Source organism: Mobula birostris, chromosome 16, assembly GCF_030028105.1.
Source record: "Mobula birostris isolate sMobBir1 chromosome 16, sMobBir1.hap1, whole genome shotgun sequence".
NCBI lineage: Eukaryota > Metazoa > Chordata > Chondrichthyes > Myliobatiformes > Myliobatidae > Mobula > Mobula birostris.
Genome location: NC_092385.1, coordinates 26,733,535 through 26,755,687, shown reverse-complemented (window position 1 = coordinate 26,755,687; position 22,153 = coordinate 26,733,535). Strand labels below are relative to the sequence as shown.

The following is a 22,153-nucleotide window of genomic DNA, read 5'->3' as shown; positions in this document are numbered from 1 at the left end:
GGCACCCCGGTCAAAATTTCTGTTACTGTGAATAGTTAAGTGAGTGGAAGATGAACTGATATCCAAAAGTCATAAAGTTAAAGACGAAACATTCTTTCCAACATTTTAAGCAAGATTAGTGTATTAGTTTTGTTTTGTACAATTTTAGAGTGGGGGGAAAAAAGAAAAGGAGCACCATGCAAAAGTTTGGGCACCCCAAGAAATTTGAGCTCCCAGATAACTTTTACCAAGGTCTCAGACCTTAATTAGCTTGCTAGGGCTATGGCTTGTTCACAGTCATCATTAGGAAAGGCCAGGTGATGCAAATTTCAAAGCTTTATAAATACCCTGATTCCTCAAACCTTGTCCCAACAATCAGCAGCCATGGGCTCCTCTAAGCAGCTGCCTAGCACTCTGAAAATTAAAATACATGATGCCCACAAAGCAGGAGAAGGCAATAAGAAGATAGAAAAGTGTTTTCAGGTAGCCGTTTCCTTAGTTTGTAATGTAATTAAGAAATGGCAGTTAACAGGAATGGTGAAGGTCAAGTTGAGGTCTGGAAGACCAAGAAAACTTTCTGAGAAAACTGCTTGTAGGATTACTAGAAAGGCAAATCAGAACTCCTGCTTGACTGCAAAAGACCTTCAGGAAGATTTAGCAGACTCTGGAGTCGTGGTGCACTCTATTGGTCTTTGGAGATCAGTTCATGTTCTACTCACTTAACTATTCACAGTAACGGAAATTTTGACCGGGGTGCCCAAACTTTTGCATGCCACTGTATTAATGCATAACTTGAATACACAACACATTGCATTTTTAAAGCTGATTTTATTCAGTGATCAATCTACCTCTCTGAAAAGGTTTGAAGAGTTATTGGTTCTGATGATTAATCAATTCTGGTTCCCTTAATTTAGTCTATGTAATTTTATAATATCAATTTCTAAATAGCAAAGTAAATTACACAAAATGATATTCCTTAAAAATGAATAACCCAAATTTACATCATAAAGATTAAGTAATTTAAAATTGGCTATTGGAGGAACTTTTAAGACCTGCGCAGCGATGCCTGCACAAATATGATCTTCATGGAAGAGTCATCAGAAGAAAACCTTTCCCGCATCCTCACCACAAAATTCAGCATCAGAAGTTTGCAAAGGAGCATCTAAACAAGCCTGATGCATTTTGGAAACAAGTCCTGTGGACTGATGAAATTAAAATAGAACTTTTTGGCCACAATGAGCAAAGGTATGTTTTCATGAAAAGAACACCTCTCCAACTGTTAAGCATGGGAGTGGATCGATCATGCTTTGGCCTTGTGTTGCAGCCAGTGGCACAGAGAACATTTCACTGGTAGAGGGAAGAATGAATTCAATTAAATACCAGCAAATTTTGGAAGCAAACATCACACCGTCTGTATATTTAAAAAAAAGCTGAAGGTGAAAAGAGGATGGCTTCTACAACAGGATAATGATCCTAAACACACCTCAAAATCCACAATAGACTACCTCAAAAGGTGCAAGTTTGAAGGTTTTGCCATGGCCCTCACAGCCCCCTGACCTAAACATCATCGAAAATCTGTGGATAGATCTCAAAAGAGCAGTGCATGCAAGATGGCCCAAGAATCTCACAGAACTAGAAGCCTTTTGCAAGGAAGAATGGGCAAAAATTCCCCAAACAAGAATTGAAAGACTCTGAGCTGGCTACAGGAAGTGTTTACAAGCTGTGATACTTGCCAAAGGGAGTGTTACTTAGTACTGACCATGCAGGGTGCCCAAACTTTTGCTTCGGGCCCTTTTCCTTTTTTGTTATTTTGAAACTGTAAAAGATGGAAATGAAAAAAGTAATCTTAAAATATTAATGAAATGTGTCATCTTTAACTTTATGCCTTTTGGAAATCAGGTAATCTTTTACTTGCTTAGCTATTCACAGTAACAGAAATTTTAACCAGGGGTGCCCAAACTTTTGCTTGCCACTATAATTTCTTTTCTCCACGTTTAAAATAATATGGCAGGGGGATGGGAGCCAGTATGATAGAGCTGTAGATGAGCTAGCAGGTTTACAAGTAGTTGATGGGTGTAACATGAATATAAGGAAGGACAAGCCAATGATTAGGTATAAATGCTTACAGAGCAAAGAGTTGAATTGTACCATAAAGGCAAAATTCAAAAGGGCAAAGAATTTAGGACTGAAGGTGCTGTACTTAAATGCACATAGCATTCAGAGTAAGATGGACACACCTGTGGTGCAATTAGAGATTAGTTGGTATGACTTGGGCATCACTGAGTCGTGGCTGAAAGAAGGCCATTGTTGGGGGCTTAACATCAAAGGACAGATTTTATATTGAAAGGATAGGCAGGAAGGCATAGGCGGTGGTGTAGCTCTGTTGGTAAGAGATGGAATTACATCTTTAGAAAGAGGTGATGTAGGGTCAGAGAATGTTGAATCTTTGTGGTGGAATTAAGAAACTGCAAGAGTAAAAAAACCATTATAGGTATAGGCCTCCAAATAGTAGCGAGATGTGGGGTTGAGATTGTGAAGAGAGCTGGAAAAGGCATGTAATAAGGGTAATGACACAATTGTAATGGGGGACTTCAATATGCAAAGGGATTGGGAAAATCAGGGTGTCGGATCGCAAGAGAGGGAATTTGTTGAATGCCTACGAGATGGCTTTTTAGAGCAGCTTGTGCTTGAACCTACTCGGGGAAAGGCTATCTTAGATCGGGTGTTCTGTAATAACCCAGATCTGATTAGTGAGCTTAATGTAAAGGAACCCTTAGGAGGCAGTGATCATACTATGATTGAATTCATACTACAATTTGAGAGGGAGAAGCATAACTCACATGCATCAGTATCACAATGGAATAAGGGGAAGTTAGAGGCATGAGAAGCAAGCTTGCCCAGTTGGATTAATGGAGGATACTGGAAGGGATGACAGCAGAGCAGAAATGGCTGAAGTTTCTGGGAATAGTTCACAAGGCACAGGATAGATGTATCGCACAGAGGAAGAAGTTCTCAAATGGCTGGGGTTGGAAAGCTAGTACAAAGGAAGTTGAAGACTGCATAAAAGCCAAGGAAAGGGCAAATAAGGAGGTGAAAGTGAATGGTAAGTTGATGATTAGAAAGCTGTTAAAATCCAACAAAAGACTACTAAAAAAGCTATAAGAAGGGAAAAGATGAAATATGAGGGCAGATTTGCCAGTAATGTAAAGCAGAATACCAGTAGCTTTTTTTCAGTTATATAAAGAGTAAAAGGGAGGTGTAACTTGACATTGGACCACTGGAAAATGATGCTGGTGATGTAGTAATGGAGGACAAGGAAATGGCAGATGAACCTAATGTGCATTTTGCATCTGTCTTCACTATGGAAGACACTAGCAGTGTGCCAGAGGTCCATAAGAGTCGGGGAGCAGGAGTGAGTGCCATTGCTATTACAAAGGAAAAAGTGCTAGGCAAACTCAAAGGTCTTAAGGTGGAGAAGTCACCTGGGCCAGATGGAAGACATCCCAGAGTTCTGAGAAGTTACCGAAGAGATAATGGATGCATTGGTCATGATCTTTCAAGAATTACTTGACTCTGGCATGGTCCTGGTGGACTTGAAGATTGCAAATGTCAGTCCAGTATTTAAGAAGGGAGGAAGGCAAAAGAATGGAAATTATAGGCCAGTGATTGGGAATGTGTTGGAGTCTATTATTAAGGGTGAGGTTTTGAGGTACTTGGTGACTAATGATAAAGTAAGTCAAAGTCAGCATGGTTTCTATAAAGGGAAAACTTGCCTGATAAATCTGTTAGAATTCTTTGAGGAAGTAACGAGCAGGGTGGACAAAGGAGAGGCAGTGGATGTCATTTACTTGAAGTTTCAGAAGGCATTTGATAAGATGCCACACATGAGGCTGCTTAACAAGAAAAAATCGTGTGATGTTACAGGAAAGATACTGGTGTGGATAGCAGAATGGCTGACAGACAAGACAGCGAGTGGGTATAAAAGGGGCCTTTTCTGGTTGGCTGCTGGTGACTAGTGTTCCTCAGGGGTCAGTATTGGGACTGCTACTTTTCTCATTATTTGTCAATGCAGTTGATGGCATTGTGGCAAAATTTGCAGATTATACGAAGATAGGTGGAGTGGTAGAAGGTGCCGTGGAAACAATGCAATTGCAGCAGGACTTGGACAAATTGGAAGAATGGACAAAAAATGGCAGATGGAATACAGTGTTGGGAAATGAGTAATAATGCATTTTGGTAGAAGAAGCAATAGTGCGAGCTATTATCTAAATGGGGAAAAGGTTCAAACATCAGAGGTGCAGAAGGACTTGGGTGTCCTCCTGCAAGACTCCCAGAAGGTTAATTTACAGGTTGAGTCTATGGTAAAGAAGGCAAAAGCAATGTTGGCATTTATTTCAAAGGAATAGAATATAAAAGCAAGGAGATAATGCCGAGCCTTTATAAGACACTCATCAGGAGGTTCACGAGGATGATTCTGGGAAGAAGGCATTAATATATGAGAAGTGTTTGGCAGGTTTGGGCCTGTATTCACTGGAATTTAGGAGAATTCAGGGGGATCTTACTGAAACCTACCAAACGTTGAAAGGTCTAGATAGGGTGGATGTGAAGAGGATGTTTCCAATGGTGGGATTATCCAGAATTCGAGGGCACAGCCTCAAAATTGAAGAGTGACCTTTAGAACAAAGGTAAGGAGGATTTTTTTTTTTAGTCAGAGAGTAGTAAATCTGTGGAATGCTTTGCCATAGACTGTGGTGGAGGCCAAGCCTGTAAGTATATATAAAGGCGGAAGTTGATAGTTTCCTGATCGGTCAGGGCATCAGAGGATACAGCGAGAAGGCGGGTGTATAAGGTTGAGTGGGATCTGGGATCAGCCATTATGGAATGGCAGAGCAGACACAAGGGGCTGGGTGACCTGATTCTGCTCCTATGTTTTATGGTCTTGTATATTGGAAAATGTATGGTGATGCACTTTGGAAGAAGTAAACGGACAGACTACTATTTAGATGGGGAGAGAATTTAAAATGCAGAGATGCAAAGGGACTTGGGAGTCCTTGTGCATGATACCCTAAAGGTTAACCTCCAGGTTGAGTCGGTGGTGAAGATGGCATTCATTTCTAGAGGTATGGAATGTAAGAGCAGGGATGTGATGTTGAGGCTCTATAAGGCACTCATGAGATCACACTTGGAGGTAAGTGTGCAGTTTTGGGCTCCTTATTTTAGAAAGGATATACTGACATTGGAGAGAGTTTGGAGAAGATTCACGAGAATGATTCCAGGAATGAAAGGGTTACCATCTGGGGAATGTCTGGCAGCTCCTGGGATGTATTCCCTGGAAGTCAGGAGAATGAGGGGGGGAATCTCATAGAAATATTCCGAATATTAAAAGGCCTGAACAGATTAGATATGGCAAAGTTATTTTCCATGGTAGGAGACTGTAGGAGAAGAAGGTACGACTTCAGGATTGAAGGATGACCGTTTAGAACAGAGATGCAGAGAAATTTCTTTAGTCAGAGGGAGGTAAATCTGTGGAATTTGTTGCCACGAGTGGCTGTGGAGTCCAAGTCACTGGGTGCATTTAAGGCAGAGATAGATAGGTTGTTGATTAGCCAGGGCATCAAAGGGTATGGGGAGAAGGCAGGGGAGTGGGGATGACTGGAAGAATAGGATCAGCCCATGATTGAATGATGGAGCAGACTCGATGGTCTGAATGGCCTACTTCTGCTCCTATATCTTCTGGTTTTATAGTCTTATATCAGACATCTGTGATATTGGATCATATGTTTGTGCTTTTACCTCTCGGTGTAGAACATGCCAGCCTGACCTGCTGAATATCTTATTGCTCTGAATTTTACAACTCCTACATTGTTTTCTCTGTTCTCCAGTCTACATATGTACTCCATAATTTTCTCTTAGATTCCTGTTTCCAGCAATGCAGCTTTTTTTGCTTTAAGAGATTTGTGCCTTTAAAATTTAGGGAAAAGAAAGCAGAAGCGAAATTTAGTTATGTTACTTAGTGTGAGGGAATTAGCCTATGTCAGTGTAAACAGTTTATTTGAATTAGATGAGCTTTTCACAGGCTATTCTTTAAGCAGAGGATGAACCTCTGAAACAAGTTATCTCAATAATATGGTTAGTAAAATATCATTTGAATGGAACTTGAAACACATTATTATATAGATATGGTGGCTGCAAATCCACTTGGGTATTTTTGCTGCGAACTTAAAAAGTGCTATGACTTTGGAATGTGTATTTTTTGAAACTTTTTTTGCCTTTAAAGAATGATTAGAAGTATTGAAATATTTTCACTTAACATGACCTTAGTTTAAAAAAATATTTTTGGGCTTCAGTTGGACGTGACCTTACCAGTCAAAGGAAATATGGTTATGATGCTAATTACACTTACCGTTTGGAGCAGAATTGATGATCCAGCTGGTACTTATCTAGTTTATAAATAATCCCTTATGGAACTGAGGAGAAGAAGAGGAAATTTGTTAAAAGGCAGTTAGTTACCATTTTCTTTGTAAAATCATTGCTAGACATTTTTATTTATTCCCTGTACTGAGTATAGATACAGTACCAGCTTATCATTGTCTGAAATTCAGATAGGTGCTTCTGTAAAATGCAGCAAAATTCTTGAAGGCCATCTACTACCTTTTTGATTTGTGTATCAAAAGGCTAATGGGTAATAGTTCAGATCTAACTTTTTAAATTATATTTAAAAGCCTCAGGCAGAGTTTGTGGTAACTATTTCAAAAAGTCCATTTACTAAATTCTGATGGATGACATGCACTGAACAGCAAAAGAACTTGTCAAACATTGGATGCAAGACAAATGATTTCTGAAACCACAATGCTAAAGGTCATGCACACAAATTTGAAAGCAAGCAAACTACAATCTATTTACAGAAATTGCAACTAATGTTTGATCAGAGAATAGCTGCAATAATGGATGTAGTTCACACTGAAATAGAAAATCTAAGGCAGAATACACAGTGAAAAGTCTCGGAACTTCAGCCTCTTATTTACAGCTATGTTGATTTCCCATATTGTTAGATGCAGAGAACTAAATGTTATCAAAATAACTTTCCATTTTCAGTTTGAGAGTACAGGTGTCCCCCGCTTTTCGAATGTTCGCTTTATGAAACCTCACTGTTACGAAAGACCTATATTAGTACCCTGTTTTCGCTTTCAGAAGGTGTTTTCACTGTTACGAAGAAAGGCAGCGCGCAATAAAAAATCAGCGCGCGAAAAAATCAGCGCACAATAAAAGGCAGCGCATGCCCTGAGCAGCCGCTCTGTCCCGGATTTGGAATGGCATTGCTTTAACACGTTGCATTGAGCAGCCATTAGCAAGATGAGTTCTAAGGTGTCGGAAAAGCCTGAAAGAGTAAGGGTGTTACACTTAGTGTAAAACTAGACATAATTAAGGGTTTCAATCATGGTGAACGAAACAAGGACAAAGTGAGTATGGCTTGTGGAAGTTGACGAAGATGATGTTGAAGAGGTTTTGGCATCCCATGACCAAGAACTGATAGATGAAGAGCTGATGCAATTGGAAGAGGAAAGGATAACAATCGAAACCGAATGCAACTGAATGCAGAAAGTGAAGCAACTGTGTGAGATTTTCGCTGCAATGATAAAGTACGACTTTAATTTTGAAAGGGTACGTAGGTTTAGGGGATACTTGTAGGATGGTTTGAGTGCTTACAAACAACTGTATGACAGAAAAATGCACGAGGCTCAGCAGTCAAGCAAGCCTTCCACATCAGCTGATGAATCTCGACCTTCGACATCGAGGCAGGCAGTCATAGGAGAAGATGAGCTGCCTGCCCTGATCGATGATGAGATGACACCCCCGTGTCCCACCACCCCAACACCCGGGCCCCGGACAGATACTGTACCGATTCGCAAAGAACGCAGCTGTAGCCGGGAGACACACAGCACATCTTTAAGAAAAAAGCCAAAATAAACATGCTAATTAATTAGGTGCCACTAATTGTCAGCCCAGATCAGAGGCGATGCAATCATGAAGTAGGTCATGTAAACTAATATTTCACTTTCTTATTTGTTGCATTTGTATTAATTTATTCCAATGATAATACTTTTAATCCTGAACATTTAGAGGTTTAGAACTTCACTACAGAATATAAGTGGAAAATTCAAGTTAGCACTTCAATGTAGGAATGAAAGTGTGATGCTCAGTTGGAAGCTGTATCAGTCTACTTACAGAGATTGAAACAGATTCACATTTAGAATTTTTGATGCACAGCAGTCTGAATTGGTGATTCATATATGAAAATTACTTTTTCTCCCCAAGTGAAATATGATTACAAAGATTTCCAGATTGAATTGCGCTGTTCCAGAAACGTAGATTGACACTTAGAGCCTGAGAGAGCTAGTGCTGATCACATGCTTTTTTTGCCATATGATGTAATTTACCATACAATGCTCTTAAATTATTCCGGTTATTCTGAGGTGTGCTTATCAATTAGTACTCAAAAAAATCGTTTCATGCCACTGCTTGGTCTATCAGGTAGGTTTTAAGAGGGGTCCCCTGACTAATAAGTAGTCTTGCACTTGTAACCCTAATAAAGTAGTTTCCTTTAATTTAATTGTTCACTTGCACCTAAGTCCTGATTCATGTTTGTTCTTTACTTTGATGTATTCAATCAATTTTGAATCCTTAAGGGTTGATCTACTTAGCCCTGACAAAGTCTCAAGCCTTTTGACCTATTAAGGCTGTGATTCAAACTTCTGTCTATCCCAATGGATTCTAATCCATGACATCTTTAAATGTTAGACCTTCCTCTCTCACAAATCTCTCATTCCATTTATGGCTTTGTTTTCCTTTGGGTACTCAGCAGTGACACAGTTTGTAGTGTGTAATCATCATAATGTTGTTTACTATCTTTTAAATGGCGAATGCAGTAATAAATACAAGTAGGATTAGCTGTGTTTTTGTGCTCTATCTGTCCCTCTGCCTCTGTCTCCCATCCAACAACTTTATTCTATTTTCTTTGTCGAGCTGGATATCCACTACTTTTGAATGGTAGAACTCAAGTTTCACATTAGGCCGTATCATGCTGGCTGTGGCTAATAGTTTTTATAGGGACCCGTCAACCATTAGAATGAAAATAAGTTCTAACTTTCAGTGTGCACTGAAAGTCCAAAACTTGCAGTAAGACAGATGGTGCTGCATCTGTTACTCTGTTTTAGCAGGCCCCAGTCTTGCTAGGATTCCCACAAATACGTGTGGAATCATCTCTCTGATCCTCCACTAGGCCTGTTCTGAGAACCTGAAATTATATATAAATTCAGTGAGGATTGATTTATGAGATAAATGAAAAGATCTGTTTTCATTATGTTTCTTTAATTGATATTGTCAAAGAACATTTTGATTAAAAATGTATGTTTTAGAAATAAATTTTAACTGTTTTGAGTACCTCCTAAAATACTTAAGAATAATACTTATGAAATCTATTAAAGATCAATTACTCTTTTGACAGAAGACAAGTTATGCCCCTTGTAGCTTTGCCTTCTGTCAAAACCTCTTGGTGAAATTGAGGTTGGCTCTTGTGCTCGTCATTACTTTTTGTTGATTTGGTATTGAAATGACCAGTGAGATTGTGCTTTACCTCTGGTCCAGACAAGTGCAGACATGTGGGGATTGTGGATACTGAGTCTGGGAAGCTGGCCAGGACCATCAAGTTCTGGCTTATGACATGCAATATGCACATCAGTTAAGTTGCATTTGTTCGGAGGTGGCACTGAATACTTCAACACTATTCGATGATTTTCAAATCCAATTTCCTTTGTAGGAGAGGAAAATACTTAGTTAATTAATAATATGAATTAAATCTATACTTTGTGATGTTAAAATTTCATCAAAATGAACAAACATATGTTACCGAATATGAAATATGATACAAGTTAGACCATTAATCCACTGAAAACTATCATGTCAATGTATCTAATCTACAAAAAAAATCTAGTCTCAAAGAAAGCTGTATATTATGCTGCTCTTATATGTTTCTAAATTGTGGAATTTTATTTCTACAGAAGTAGTTTATCTTAAATTACAGGTTTCTTCAGTTTCATATTACACTTTAAAATATTGAAAATATTACCATTTCTTTGGATTCATCAACTATCTGGAGAGGGGGAGCCTGCTACATGGGCAACAGCTTGCTCTCCAAATCATAATTCCCTGGCTTTTGTATCACTTAGATGGCTGAGACACAACATCCATGGTCAACCCCAACTAAAGGTGCACCTCAGGTGTTTAAAGTATTGGTCTCATTATTTTCCTCTACTTGAAAGTAACATGGCTCCCTATATAGTCAGTCGAGTTAATTCTCAAGCTCACAAGCACATGTATGCATGGGCACAATGAAAAATTTGTTTCCAGTGCATCTCATGCACTTCAAACTCACAAGAAAAACATAAATTAAATCATACAAAATTATACAAGCAAAATACAATCAAAATAAAAACTTGTCCATGGTAGCAGAAAATGGTCATAGTGTGCCTATACTGAGGTAGTGATTGGGTTGTAGAGTTTGACTTAAGAACTGAATGGTTGAAGGGAGGCTCTTCTTGAACCTCGTGGTGTATGACCTCAGACGTGCACTACTTGCATGATGGTAGCAGTGAGAAGAGGGATGGTGGGCAACTTTGATAGGTATTGTCTTATTGAGGCAGCACCTTGTGTAGAAATTACTGATGGCAGTGAAGTACTGTATATGCTCCTGATGTATTTGGCTGACTCCAATACTCTTTGCAGCTTCATATATTCCTGCATTTGAATTGCCATACCAGATTGTGGTGTAACTGGTTAGGATACTTTCAGTGGTATACACTGAAGTTTTTAGAAGTTTTTGGTGTTCACTTATTTGACTGAGTGATTAATGATTGCACCATTGATGCTGGCCAAGATGGTGCCAGTGAACCACGACGATCCTGCAGGATGCTTAAAAAATTGAATGGAAAATCCCACAAAAAATAGTGGATATAGCCCAGTCCATCACGGGTAAAGCTGTCTCCACCACTGAGCACATCTACACAGAAGGTAGCATCCATCATCAAGGACCTCCACCACCAGGTTCAGGAACAGTTATTACCCCTCAATCAAAAGGCTCTTGAACTAGAGGAGATAACTTCACTCGCACCATTACTAAACTATTCCCATAACCTATGGACTCATTTTCAAGGATACTTCATCTCATGTTCTCAATATTTATTGTTTGTTTATTTATTGTATTTGCACAGTTTTTTTGTCTTTTGCGCGTTGGCTGTTTGTTTGTCCTTTTTAGGTGCGGTGTTTCATTGATTCTACTATATTTCTTGGATTTACTGTGTATGCCTGCAAGAAAACTAATCTCAGGTTGTAAATGGTGATGTTTACAGTACTGTGCAAAATTCTTAGGCACATATATAGAGCTGAGGTGCCTAAGACATAACACAGTACTGTAGTAATTTTATGTATTGCATTGTACTTCTGCAAAACCAAAGAAAAAAATTAATGACATCAATGAGTGATGATAAGCCTGATTCCGATATGGATCTCTGTTGTTGGAAGGGGAATCATGGTTGGGAAAAGGGGTAGAGAGAGGGGAGGGAGCAAAAAGCACCAGAGAGACATCCTGTAATGATCAATAAATTAATTATTTGGAATCAAATGACCTTGCCTGGTGTCTCAGAGCTGAGTGTGTCTGCACTCACAGCATCCCCTGCCCTGGCACTCCTTCTCTGCCACCTGTCCAACAACTCTTCTGTGGTGCTCCTCATCATTCCCAACATTGTTTGCTCCTGACGGGTTTATAAACTTACTCTCCACTCCACATTGACAAACACAACTCTGTGCAAAAGTCAGAATCAGAATCAGGTTTATTATCACTGGCATGTGTCATGAAATTTGTTAATTTAGCAGCAGCAGTAGAATGCAATACATACAATAGAAGAAAAAAAACAAAAATAAAATAATAATAAATCAATTTTACAGTGCATGTATATTGAATAGATTAAAAATCGTGCAAAAGCAGAAATAATATATATTTTAAAAAGTGAAGTAGTGTCCAAGGGTTCAATGTTCATTTAGGAATTGAATGGCAGAGGGGAAGAAGCTGTTCCTGAATCGCTGGGTGCGTGACTTCTGTACCTCCTACCTGATGGTAACTGTGAGAAAAGGGCATGCCCTGGGTGCTGGAGGTCCTTAATAATGGACGCTGCCTTTCTGAGACACCACTCCTTGATGTCCTGAGTACTTTGTAGGCTAGTACCCAAGATGGAGCCTACTAAATTTATAACCCTCTGCAGCTTCTTTTGGTCCTGTGCAGTAGCCCTCCCCCACACCAGACAGTGATGCAGCCTATCAGAATGCTCTCTATGGTACATCTATAGAAATTTTTGAGTGTATTTGTTGACAAACCAAATCTCTCCAAACTCCTAATGAAGTATAGCAGCTGTCTTGTCTTCTTTATAACTGCATCGATATGTTGGGACCAGGTTAGATCCTCAGAGATCTTGACACCCAGGAAGTTGAAACTGCTCACTTTCTCCACTTCTGATCCCTCTATGAGGATTGGTATGTGTTGCTTCATCTTGCCCTTCCAGAAGTCCACACTCAGCTCTTTCGTCTTACTGACATTAAGTGCCAGGTCGTTGCTGCGACACTATTCCACTAGTTGACATATCTCATTTCTGCACACCCTCTCGTCACCATCTGACATTCTGTCAACAATGTATCATCTTAAATACATATACTGTATATACCGTGATTAGGGTGCCCGAGGCTTTTGCACAGTACTGTATGTGCTTTGATAATAAATCTACTTTGAACTTTGTATTGTAAAGTGATAAAACATAAAAAGCTTTATATGTCATATTCATTGAAACAATGACCAACAATGTCTGACATGTGCTGGGGGCAGCCTGCATGTATCACCAAGCTTCTAGTGCCAACGTAGCATGTCCACAGCTTGCTAACCCTAACTCGCAAAATCTTTGGAATGTGGGAGGAAACCAGTACACCCCGAGGAAATCAATATGGTCACAGGGAGAACATACAAATTCCTTACAGACAGCCACAGGAATTGAACCTCAATCTTATAGCTATTTTTACCAAAATAAACTTTATTCATAATTTTAAAAAATTAAAAGAATAAATCGTGCAATGCCTCTGCTTCCTCACTCAACCCGGCCCCTCCCTCTCCTGTAGTGAAAGAACCCTATACTGTGGTCCTTCCCCACCAAGGCCTTGCAGTGGCTGCACCAAATTACAGGGTATCCTTTAGCTTGTACCCTGGTACATTCCAGATTGCAGGCCAGCAGTATTCCACTATGGACACCTAGATGTGCTGTCGGGCCAACAAGTTTTGGGCAGAACAAAAGGCATCTTTCACTGAGTTGATGATCTTCCAGCAGCACTTGATGACTGTCTCTCAGTATGTCACTGGGAACAGCCCTATAATCAGGCAGCTAACTGTGGTGAACCATGACACAGGCCCTTGCATCTTTCTCCACATCTTTTTAGCAAACTCACAGTCTGCCAAGAGTTGAATTATCATTTCATGCCTACTACAGATCTCGCAGAAGCAGTGCACAGTGGGAGTAATGCTCCAGACATGCAGAAAGGATTTGACAAGCACAATCTTGGTCACTTCTGGTTCAATCTATCAATGTGGCATTCTTATTTTTATTTAGAAATGCAGCGTCAAACAGGCTTTCTGGCCCAACAAGCTGTGCCACTTGGCAACCACCTATTTAACACTAGCCTAATCACAGGACAACTTAGAGGGTCTAATTAACCTACTAGCTGGTTCGTCTATGGACTGCGGGAGGAAAGTGGAGCACCTGGAGGAAACCCACGTGGTCAAGGGGAATACATACAAACTCCTTACTGACAGCTCTGGAGTTGAACTCTGAACTCTGCCATGAGCTGTTATAGCGTTGTGCTAAATACTACATTACCATGGCACCCAATTCTTCCAGATTATCTGGACAGTTTACTCAGAGAGCCACCCCACTGTATCAATTGAGTCCTTCTGAAGTGTCTGCAGGATGCTCCTTGCTGACCAATGACTGATGGACTTGTCAAAAGTGTTGGTGTGAAGAACTTTTCCTCAAAGGACAAGTAGTGCAGCAATGTCCAACTGAGTGGGATGCTGCGCAGCACTGGGGTGAAACCCAACACAATATCTGCAACAGATAGAGCCTCGGCACATTGTGGTACTTGGTGGTCATATAGTTAGGTTCCACATAAAGGTGGTCAACAGGATGAGGCAATGTTGGGTACATTTTGTCCTTGATGTCCAGGGACATGCGTCGTAACTGATTTGACTCACTCTACCCTGGTTTCCCAAATAAAACCGCAAGATGGCCTGGGTAATTTCCCAGGAGGGAAGGAGTGGGTCATATATACACCAAGTATAGCAGCTCTTGGAGCACCTCACACCTGATGATCAGGTTCTTCCCTGTTATTGAGGGGGAAATGTCCTCTCCACAGTCCCAATATGTATTATACCTTCCCATTCTGCTCCTGCCAGCTCTTGTTGTATAGCTCGGCTGCTCTGAACCAGACTTTCAGCACCTTCAGGTAATCCAACCTAATGCTAAAGGTGACACTGGATTGATCAGGCCGGTTGTCAAAGAGCATGTCCTCTATCTTTGTGCAGTTAACTTTAGCTCTGATGCCAACTCGCATTGGTTGCAGATGCTGATCAATCTGCAAACTGACCTGTGATCCAAGCAGAAGGCAGTGACGCCATCCATGAGGTTTTCACCCGTATCCCTCTTCTGCTTGGTAACACCACCCATCTTATGCTCTTGTCTTTCAGGATGGATTTGGCAAAAGGTTCGGTACAGTTCATAAACAAGATGGGAGACTCCAGACTTGAGGGTCAGTTATTTACAATATATATTAATGACTTAGATGAGGGAATTAAATGCAGCATCTCCGAGTTTGCGGATGACGCGAAGCTGGGCGGTAGTGTTAGCTGTGAGGAGGATGCTAAGAGGATGCAGGGTGACTTGCATAGGTTAGGTGAGTGGGCAAGTTCATGGCAGATGCAATTTAATGTGGATAAATGTGAGGTTATCCCACTTTGGTGGCAAAAACAGAATGACAGATTATTATCTGAATGGTGGCCGATTAGGAAAAGGGGAGGTGCAACGAGACCTGGGTGTCATTATACACCAGTCATTGAAAGTGGGCATGCAGGTACAGCAGGCGGTGAAAAAGGCGAATGGTATGCTGGCATTCACAGCAAGAGGATTCGAGTACAGGAGCAGGGAGGTACTACTGCAGTTGTACAAGGCCTTGGTGAGACCACACCTGGAGTATTGTGTGCAGTTTTGGTTCCCTAATCTGAGGAAAGACATCCTTGCCATAGAGGGAGTGTATAGAAGGTTCACCAGCGATTCCTGGGATGGCAGGACTTTCATATGATGAAAGACTGGATGAACTAGGCTTATACTCGTTGGAATTTAGAAGATTGAGGGGGGATCTTATTGAAACGTATAAAATCCTAAAGGGATTGGACAGGCTAGATGCAGGAAGATTGTTCCCGATGTTGGGGAAGTCCAGAACGAGGGGTCACAGTTTGAGGATAAAGGGGAAGCCGTTTAGGACCGAGATTAGGAAAAACTTCTTCACACAGAGAGTGGTGAATCTGTGGAATTCTCTGCCACAGGAAGCAGTTCATTGGCTATATTTAAGAGGGAGTTAGATATGGCCCTTGTGGCTAAAGGGATCAGGGGGTTTGGAGGGAAGGCTGGTACAAGGTTCTGAGTTGGATGATCAGCCATGATCATACTAAGTGGCGGTGCAGGCTCGAAGGGCCGAATGGCCTACTCCTGCACCTATTTTCTGTGTTTCTATGTTTCTATGATGGAGAAGCTACCTGTTTTCTATCCATTCATTTGGACTGCACTACAGTTGTCTGTGTAGAGCAGTTTGATCCAATTTCTGATTCCCTTCCCAAAGCCCATTTGGAGAGTACATCTATTTTATATGCATGTGATATCCTGTCAAAGGTTTTCTCCTAATCCAAGCTGACTAGGCATGTATCCACATCCTTGTCCTGCACATAGGTGGTGTCCCTGAGCAACGCAAGGCTGTCAAAGATTATCTTACCTGGTACAGCACAAGTTTGGTCCAGATTGATCACCTGTCCTAGAGCAGACTTGACCCTGTTAGTGATGACCTTGGACAGAATCTTATAATCCACATTCAATAGTGAAATTGGACACCTGATTTCCTGATGTCATCCCTCTCCTCCTGCTTGTATATCAGAGTCATAATGCCCTTCCTCATGGAGTCTGCCAAGCTGCTGCAAGAAGCATAGCATTGTACATTTCCAGCAGGACTGGGCCCACCTATTCCTACAGAGTCGTGTACTACTCAGCTAGTAAGCTGTCATTTTAGGGAACTTTATCTGAGTTGATGGAACAGATACAGCCAGTCAGTTCCTCTACGGTTATTTGCTGGTCCTGACTTTCCTGCTTGCTGTTGCCTGTAACAGTAGTAGACTGTCTGGAACAGCAGCAGACAAGAGGAGAAGTCTGCAGAGAATCAACCCCTGTTTGGTGGATGGGGACAGACAACAGCCAGGCTGAGTACTCAGAATGTGCACGCCAACTCACTGTCTTCACGGACATCTTAAACACTTCACTCATCCAGGCTGCTGTCCCCGTGTGTTTCAAATCAGCCACCATCATCCATGTACCAAATAACTCTACACCTTCAGAACTAAACGATTACTGCCCAGTGGCACTAACGCCAACCATTATGTATTGCTTGGAATGGCAGGTAATGGCACATACAAAAAAATTCCATTCCTACCATACTGGACACTCACCAATATGCTTACTGAAGAACTGCTCAACGACAGATGCCATTGACATACCTAAAAAAAAAAAGGACATTTATCAGAATGCTGTTTGTGGATTTTAATTTTGGCAATCAACACTATAGTTCCATAGACATTAGTGAACAAACTCTTACTTCTCGGTCTAAATACACCACTGTACACTGTTTTGGACTTCCTAATCAACTGACCTCGGATAGTCAGGATGGACAACCACTCCTCTGTCCCCATCATCTTCAATTCATGTGGCCTCTAGGGCTCTGTGCTGAACCCATTACTGTATACTCTGCTCACACATGACTGCACAGCCAAACACTTGAGCAATCACATTGTCAAGTTCGCCATATAGAGAGATGGAAGAGTTCAAGGCCAGGCAAATAATCTCTTCCTCAATGTCAACAAGACAAAGGAGGTGGTTATTAACTTTTTCACTGTATTGTGGTGCACATGATAAAAATAAACCAATACCAATAACTGCCACTGCTGTAAGGCTTACCTGTCTGTATTTCTACTGCACTTCTTCAACAGGGCCACAATATAACTTCATCTTCACTATGGTCCTTGTAATCTTTAGGAGAACTCGCACCACTCACAGCCCTCTTTGCATTGCTGGCACGGCAAATCAGGAAAACTCACCAATGCCTCTACTTTCTGAGGAAGCTGCAGAGAGCAAGATGATGTATGTCTGTACTCAAGTCATTCTACAGGTGCACAGTAGAGAGCATCCTAGCAAGCTGTGTCCTTGCATAGCAAGGAAACTCCACCGTGGTAGACAGGAAGGTTCTATAACGGGTAGCCAAAACTGCCCAACACATCATCAGCATCAGCCTACCTGCCATCAAGGACATTCATTACACAAAGGTGCTGGAAAATAGTCAGTAATATGAAGGATCCCTCCAACCCTGCTCATGGACTGTTTGTCCCACTCCCATCGGAAAGAACGCTATGTAGCATCCACACCAGGACCACCAGACTCAAAAGCAGTTACTTTCTCCAAGCAGCAAGGCTGATCACCACTACTTTATCATTTCCTGTCAGTAACTTTTATGTAGGACAACCCTGTGCCTAGCATCACTTTATGGACATTCAATCAATCTGTGTATATTCTATCATATGTTTTCATTTTTTTTTATTCTTCTGTTATTTGCCTTATTGTTTTTTGGGTGTTGCATTGGAGCTGGAGAAACAATTATTTTGTTTCCCTTTACACTTGTATACCGGAAATGAAGTTAAGCAACTTGAATCTTGAATCTAACACCTCTGTGATCGAGGCCAGGAAGTTCTGGGAAGCTGTGCTGTCTGTGACCTATTATTCATTCATTCATTATGTACCGTGTCATATGCCATAGTCTATCATGGTCTTGTAAATTTTTTCTACAAAAGTGGTTTGCCATTGCCTTCTTCTGGGCAGTGTCTTTACTAGACAGGTGACCCCAGCTATTATCAATACTCTTCAAAGACTGTCTGCCTGGCATCAGTGTCACATAACCAGGGCTTGTGATATCCACCACCTGCTTCCATGGCTTCATGTGACCCTGATCAGAGTGTTAAGCAGATCTACACCTTGCCCAAGGGTAACATGCAGGCTAGCAAAAGGAAGGAGTGCCTTAAACTTCCTTTGATAGAGATGTATCTCCAACCTGCCACCCTGTCACATTTTTTTTTATTATGCAGATCCTCAGTATGTCCACCTGTGAGGAAGCTACTGAGCCATCTTTTTCCTTAACGCTGTGGATCACAGAGCTCCCCCTGTGAACCCCAGTCTTACAGCCGATGCTATAAAGCAATACGCTAACTGCTGCACTACTGTGCAATCCTAGACCATGTCTCACTTATACCCATTTGTAGCAATGTTTGGTTGTGATTGGATATCATTTACTTTTCAATAGGTTTCAGGGTATATTTAATGTCAAAGAAATGCATGCAATATACATCCTGAAATTCTTCTTTTTCGCAAACATCCATGAAAACAGAGGAGTGCCCCACAGAATGAATGACAGTTAGTTAAAACCCTAAAGCCCGCTCCAGCTCCCCACTGCCACGCACAAGCAGCAGTAAGGAAATGACACCCCCTCCCCAACAGCAATAAAAGAATCGGCGCACTCCACCGAGCACTCAAGCGTGAAACATCAATAAAGACACAGACTTGCAGTACCCCAAAGGCAATCCTGTAATTCGACATATCATAGGCTCCCTCTCTCTCTCTCCTTAATAAGGGAAAAAGAGGTATCCCCGTTTCATAGTGAGAGAGGAGACATAACAAACAACTTGCCGACTAATGATGTTAAAGGTTTGATGCATCACTTTTTCCAAGCTCTGCGCCCAGAGAGTCAGCCCCAGAAAGGCTCAGGTCTCTGGACACACAGCCCACGGCAGCTAACCTGCTGCTTCTGATGTTCCATGTTTTCCCGCAATGCCTCAGTCAGGGGCACTGGCCTAGAATCAGCCCATTTCCAGAGTCTTTTTACCTCTCTTCTGAAAAGAAGAGTGATCACAAATGTGTAAACTTAACAATTGCATTGTCAATACAATTCAACAAAGAAAATAATTAGAGCTGAATTATAAAGTGTTCTGCTATGTAATACACTGTACCCGAACATTTTGAACACTGGTAATGGAATTCTGATCCTCAACACTTCCCATTACAACAAGACCTGGACCTGACCCTAAAATGTCTTGAAATACAAGGGATGCTTGTCACTTTGGCCTGCCTCAGAATCTGATTTAGGCACAGCAGATACAATTGTGTGCATATCACAAAATTACAATATATTCCTATTATGATGTAATTTATAATATATAAATTATGAAAAGTTTTAGATAAGTACAGGGCAGAAAGATTGTTTTCAATGGTAGGTGATACTAGAACCAGGGGACAAGCCTCAGGATTCAGGGGAGTAGATATCTTTGTTTTCACCAGCAAGTAAGAAGCAGTAGAGCAGGGGTTCCCAACCTGAGGTCCATGCATCCCTTGCTTAATGGTATTAGTCCAGGAGATAAAAAAAATGTTGGGAACCCCTGCCTAGGGGCTACCTGTTTAATTTATTTAAAATGCATAATAAGGGTTATGCTGTGAGTCTGTGGCTAGTCAGTTATGATCTTATTGAATGGTGGAGGAGGCTGAATGGGCCAGAAGGCGTACTCCTGCTCCTACCACTTATAATTTTTGGTGTCCTAGCAATTGTTTTCTGTCAACTTGTCAAACATGTTAAGATTTTCGCTTCTTGTATCAGTGGGGTTGGCTAGAATAGAATCTTTGATATGACCAAAGTACAGAACATTTATTTTTGATTTCTTGTATCTTCAAGGACAAGGACAAGATATAACCAATATATAAAGGACCAGAATATCCAAAGATCATGAATTTAGAAAACTGGATATCGTATTATATGATGCAAATATGAATCAAAATACGTTAGCTTCACTGGATGAAATTTGGCATCCACCAAATGAGTCTGTTTGCATTATTGTGTGAAAAATCTTAAATTTTCTATTAATTTGTGTAACGCTCAGCTATATTGGCTTGTATATGTCTAGGGGAAATACCGCCCGGCACCGGCCTGGACGCTTCCCGCTGGGTCGGTTGCTGTACCACTGCCACTCGAGTCAATCCCAACCATCAATCATCAGCCAGCACACACAGTACGTTTACCAAGTACACTTTATAGATATTACTAAGTCTATGGAATTAATATAAGTTCGATACAGAAAAGGAAGTAATGGGGAAAAAAAGGCGCCAGACTTATCAAAGTCCAAGTTCTTCGTGCACAAGTTGGAGCTCAGAAATTCCTGACGACCACCCGGACCCCGTCGACGCGCGGCTCGGGACCACCCGGACCCCATCGACGCGCGGCTCGGGACCACCCGGACCCCATCGACGCGCAGCTCGGGACCACCCGGACCCCATCGACTCGCGGCTTGGGACCACCCGGACCCCATCGTCTCCCGGCGCGGGACCACTCGGACCCCGTCTCTCCTCCGACTCCCCCCCAAAAACTCCGTCCACCGTCCTCCCCGTCTCTCCTCCGACTCCCCGCCAAAAACCCCCGCACGTCTGCCGTCCTCCCCATCTCTCCTCCGACTCCCCCCAAAAACCCCCGCACGTCCGTCGTCCTCCCCGTCTCTCCTCCGACTCCCCCCCAAAAACCCCCGTCCACCATCCTCCCCATTTCTCCTCCGACTCCCCCCAAAAAACCCCCGTTCCCAGTCATATGAGACAGCATTATCGCCCAAAGAAACGATAACATGAACACCCATTGGCTAATAGCACCCTGCTGTTTGTACTAACCCAAGCAAATGTCTAGCTAGAGACTTCCTCAGCATTTAACATAACATTGAAGCCATTTTAATCCACATACGCAGCAATTTAAAAGATTAACATAACAAAGAAGCCATTTTAAATTTAACATACAAAGAAGAGACCCCGTACATTTGTTTCATCGATAGTCTATTGAGTATTGTTCTTTGTTTAAGGAACCTTGAGCTATATCATTAAATACCAATGAAGTCCTGAGTCCATTTCAAATCTATCTATGCTACCATTTTAAATAAGGTTTGAATTGATAGGTTCATAGCTGGGTATCTCCCCGAGGTAGATTTCATGCAAGGGCTATCATTTATAAGTCTTAACAAAAAATCTCCAACGAGTTGTATCAATGTATTGAAATTAGTTTCCTTACTTTTATCAAAACCTTAGAAAGAAGTGACATAGGATCAGAAGACAAGTGTCCGTGGTAGTACAAACGTACATGATAGATACTAGCATGGATAGAAGATTGGCTGACTGGTAGATAGGAAAGCAAGAGAATAAGGAAGGGCCTTTTCTGGTTGGCTGCAAATGACCAGTTGTGTTCCCCAGGGATCACTGGTGGAGTAGACTAGAGGGGCTGGATCTGTTCTGTTCTGCTCCTATATCTTATGGTCTTATAATATTATGGTTTTAACAATGAAGATGGTGTGAGCAAGCAACTCGACCAAAGGTGACATCCTTCAGATGGTTCACGAAACTACTTCTTTCACTTTGAATCTTTTGTAATTCACTTTGCTATCATGTTTAAAAATAGACATATTTGTTGCATTGCAGGTGAAGAAAATTTACAGGGACATTTATGATGGACTTTTATATTAATGTAATCCAGCTCATGATTTTTGACCTTTTTTCCCTCCCCATATTTCGTTATGACATTTGACTCACTAAGTCAAGAGCTGCTAGGTAATGTTGCAACTCTATAAAACCCTGGATAGACCACTCTTGGAATATTGTGTTCTGTTCTGGTCATCTCATCAAAGTAAGGATAGAGAAGCTTTAAC

General features: G+C 41.3%; 1 protein-coding gene across 8 annotated transcripts in view; it reads left to right on the top strand.

Moving 5' to 3' along the window:
- Positions 1–22,153, top strand: part of cfap20dc (CFAP20 domain containing) — a 492,691-nt gene that overhangs the window by 62,146 nt on the left and 408,392 nt on the right. The window contains exon 2 of one of the 8 annotated variants that reach the window (XM_072280489.1): positions 14,813–14,874. The exons of the other annotated variants lie outside the window; for them this stretch is intronic. Within the exon in view, the coding sequence (XP_072136590.1) occupies positions 14,814–14,874 (61 nt within the window). The 5' untranslated portion in view covers position 14,813. The remainder of the gene's footprint in view (positions 1–14,812; positions 14,875–22,153) is intronic. 8 annotated transcript variants of the gene reach the window in all.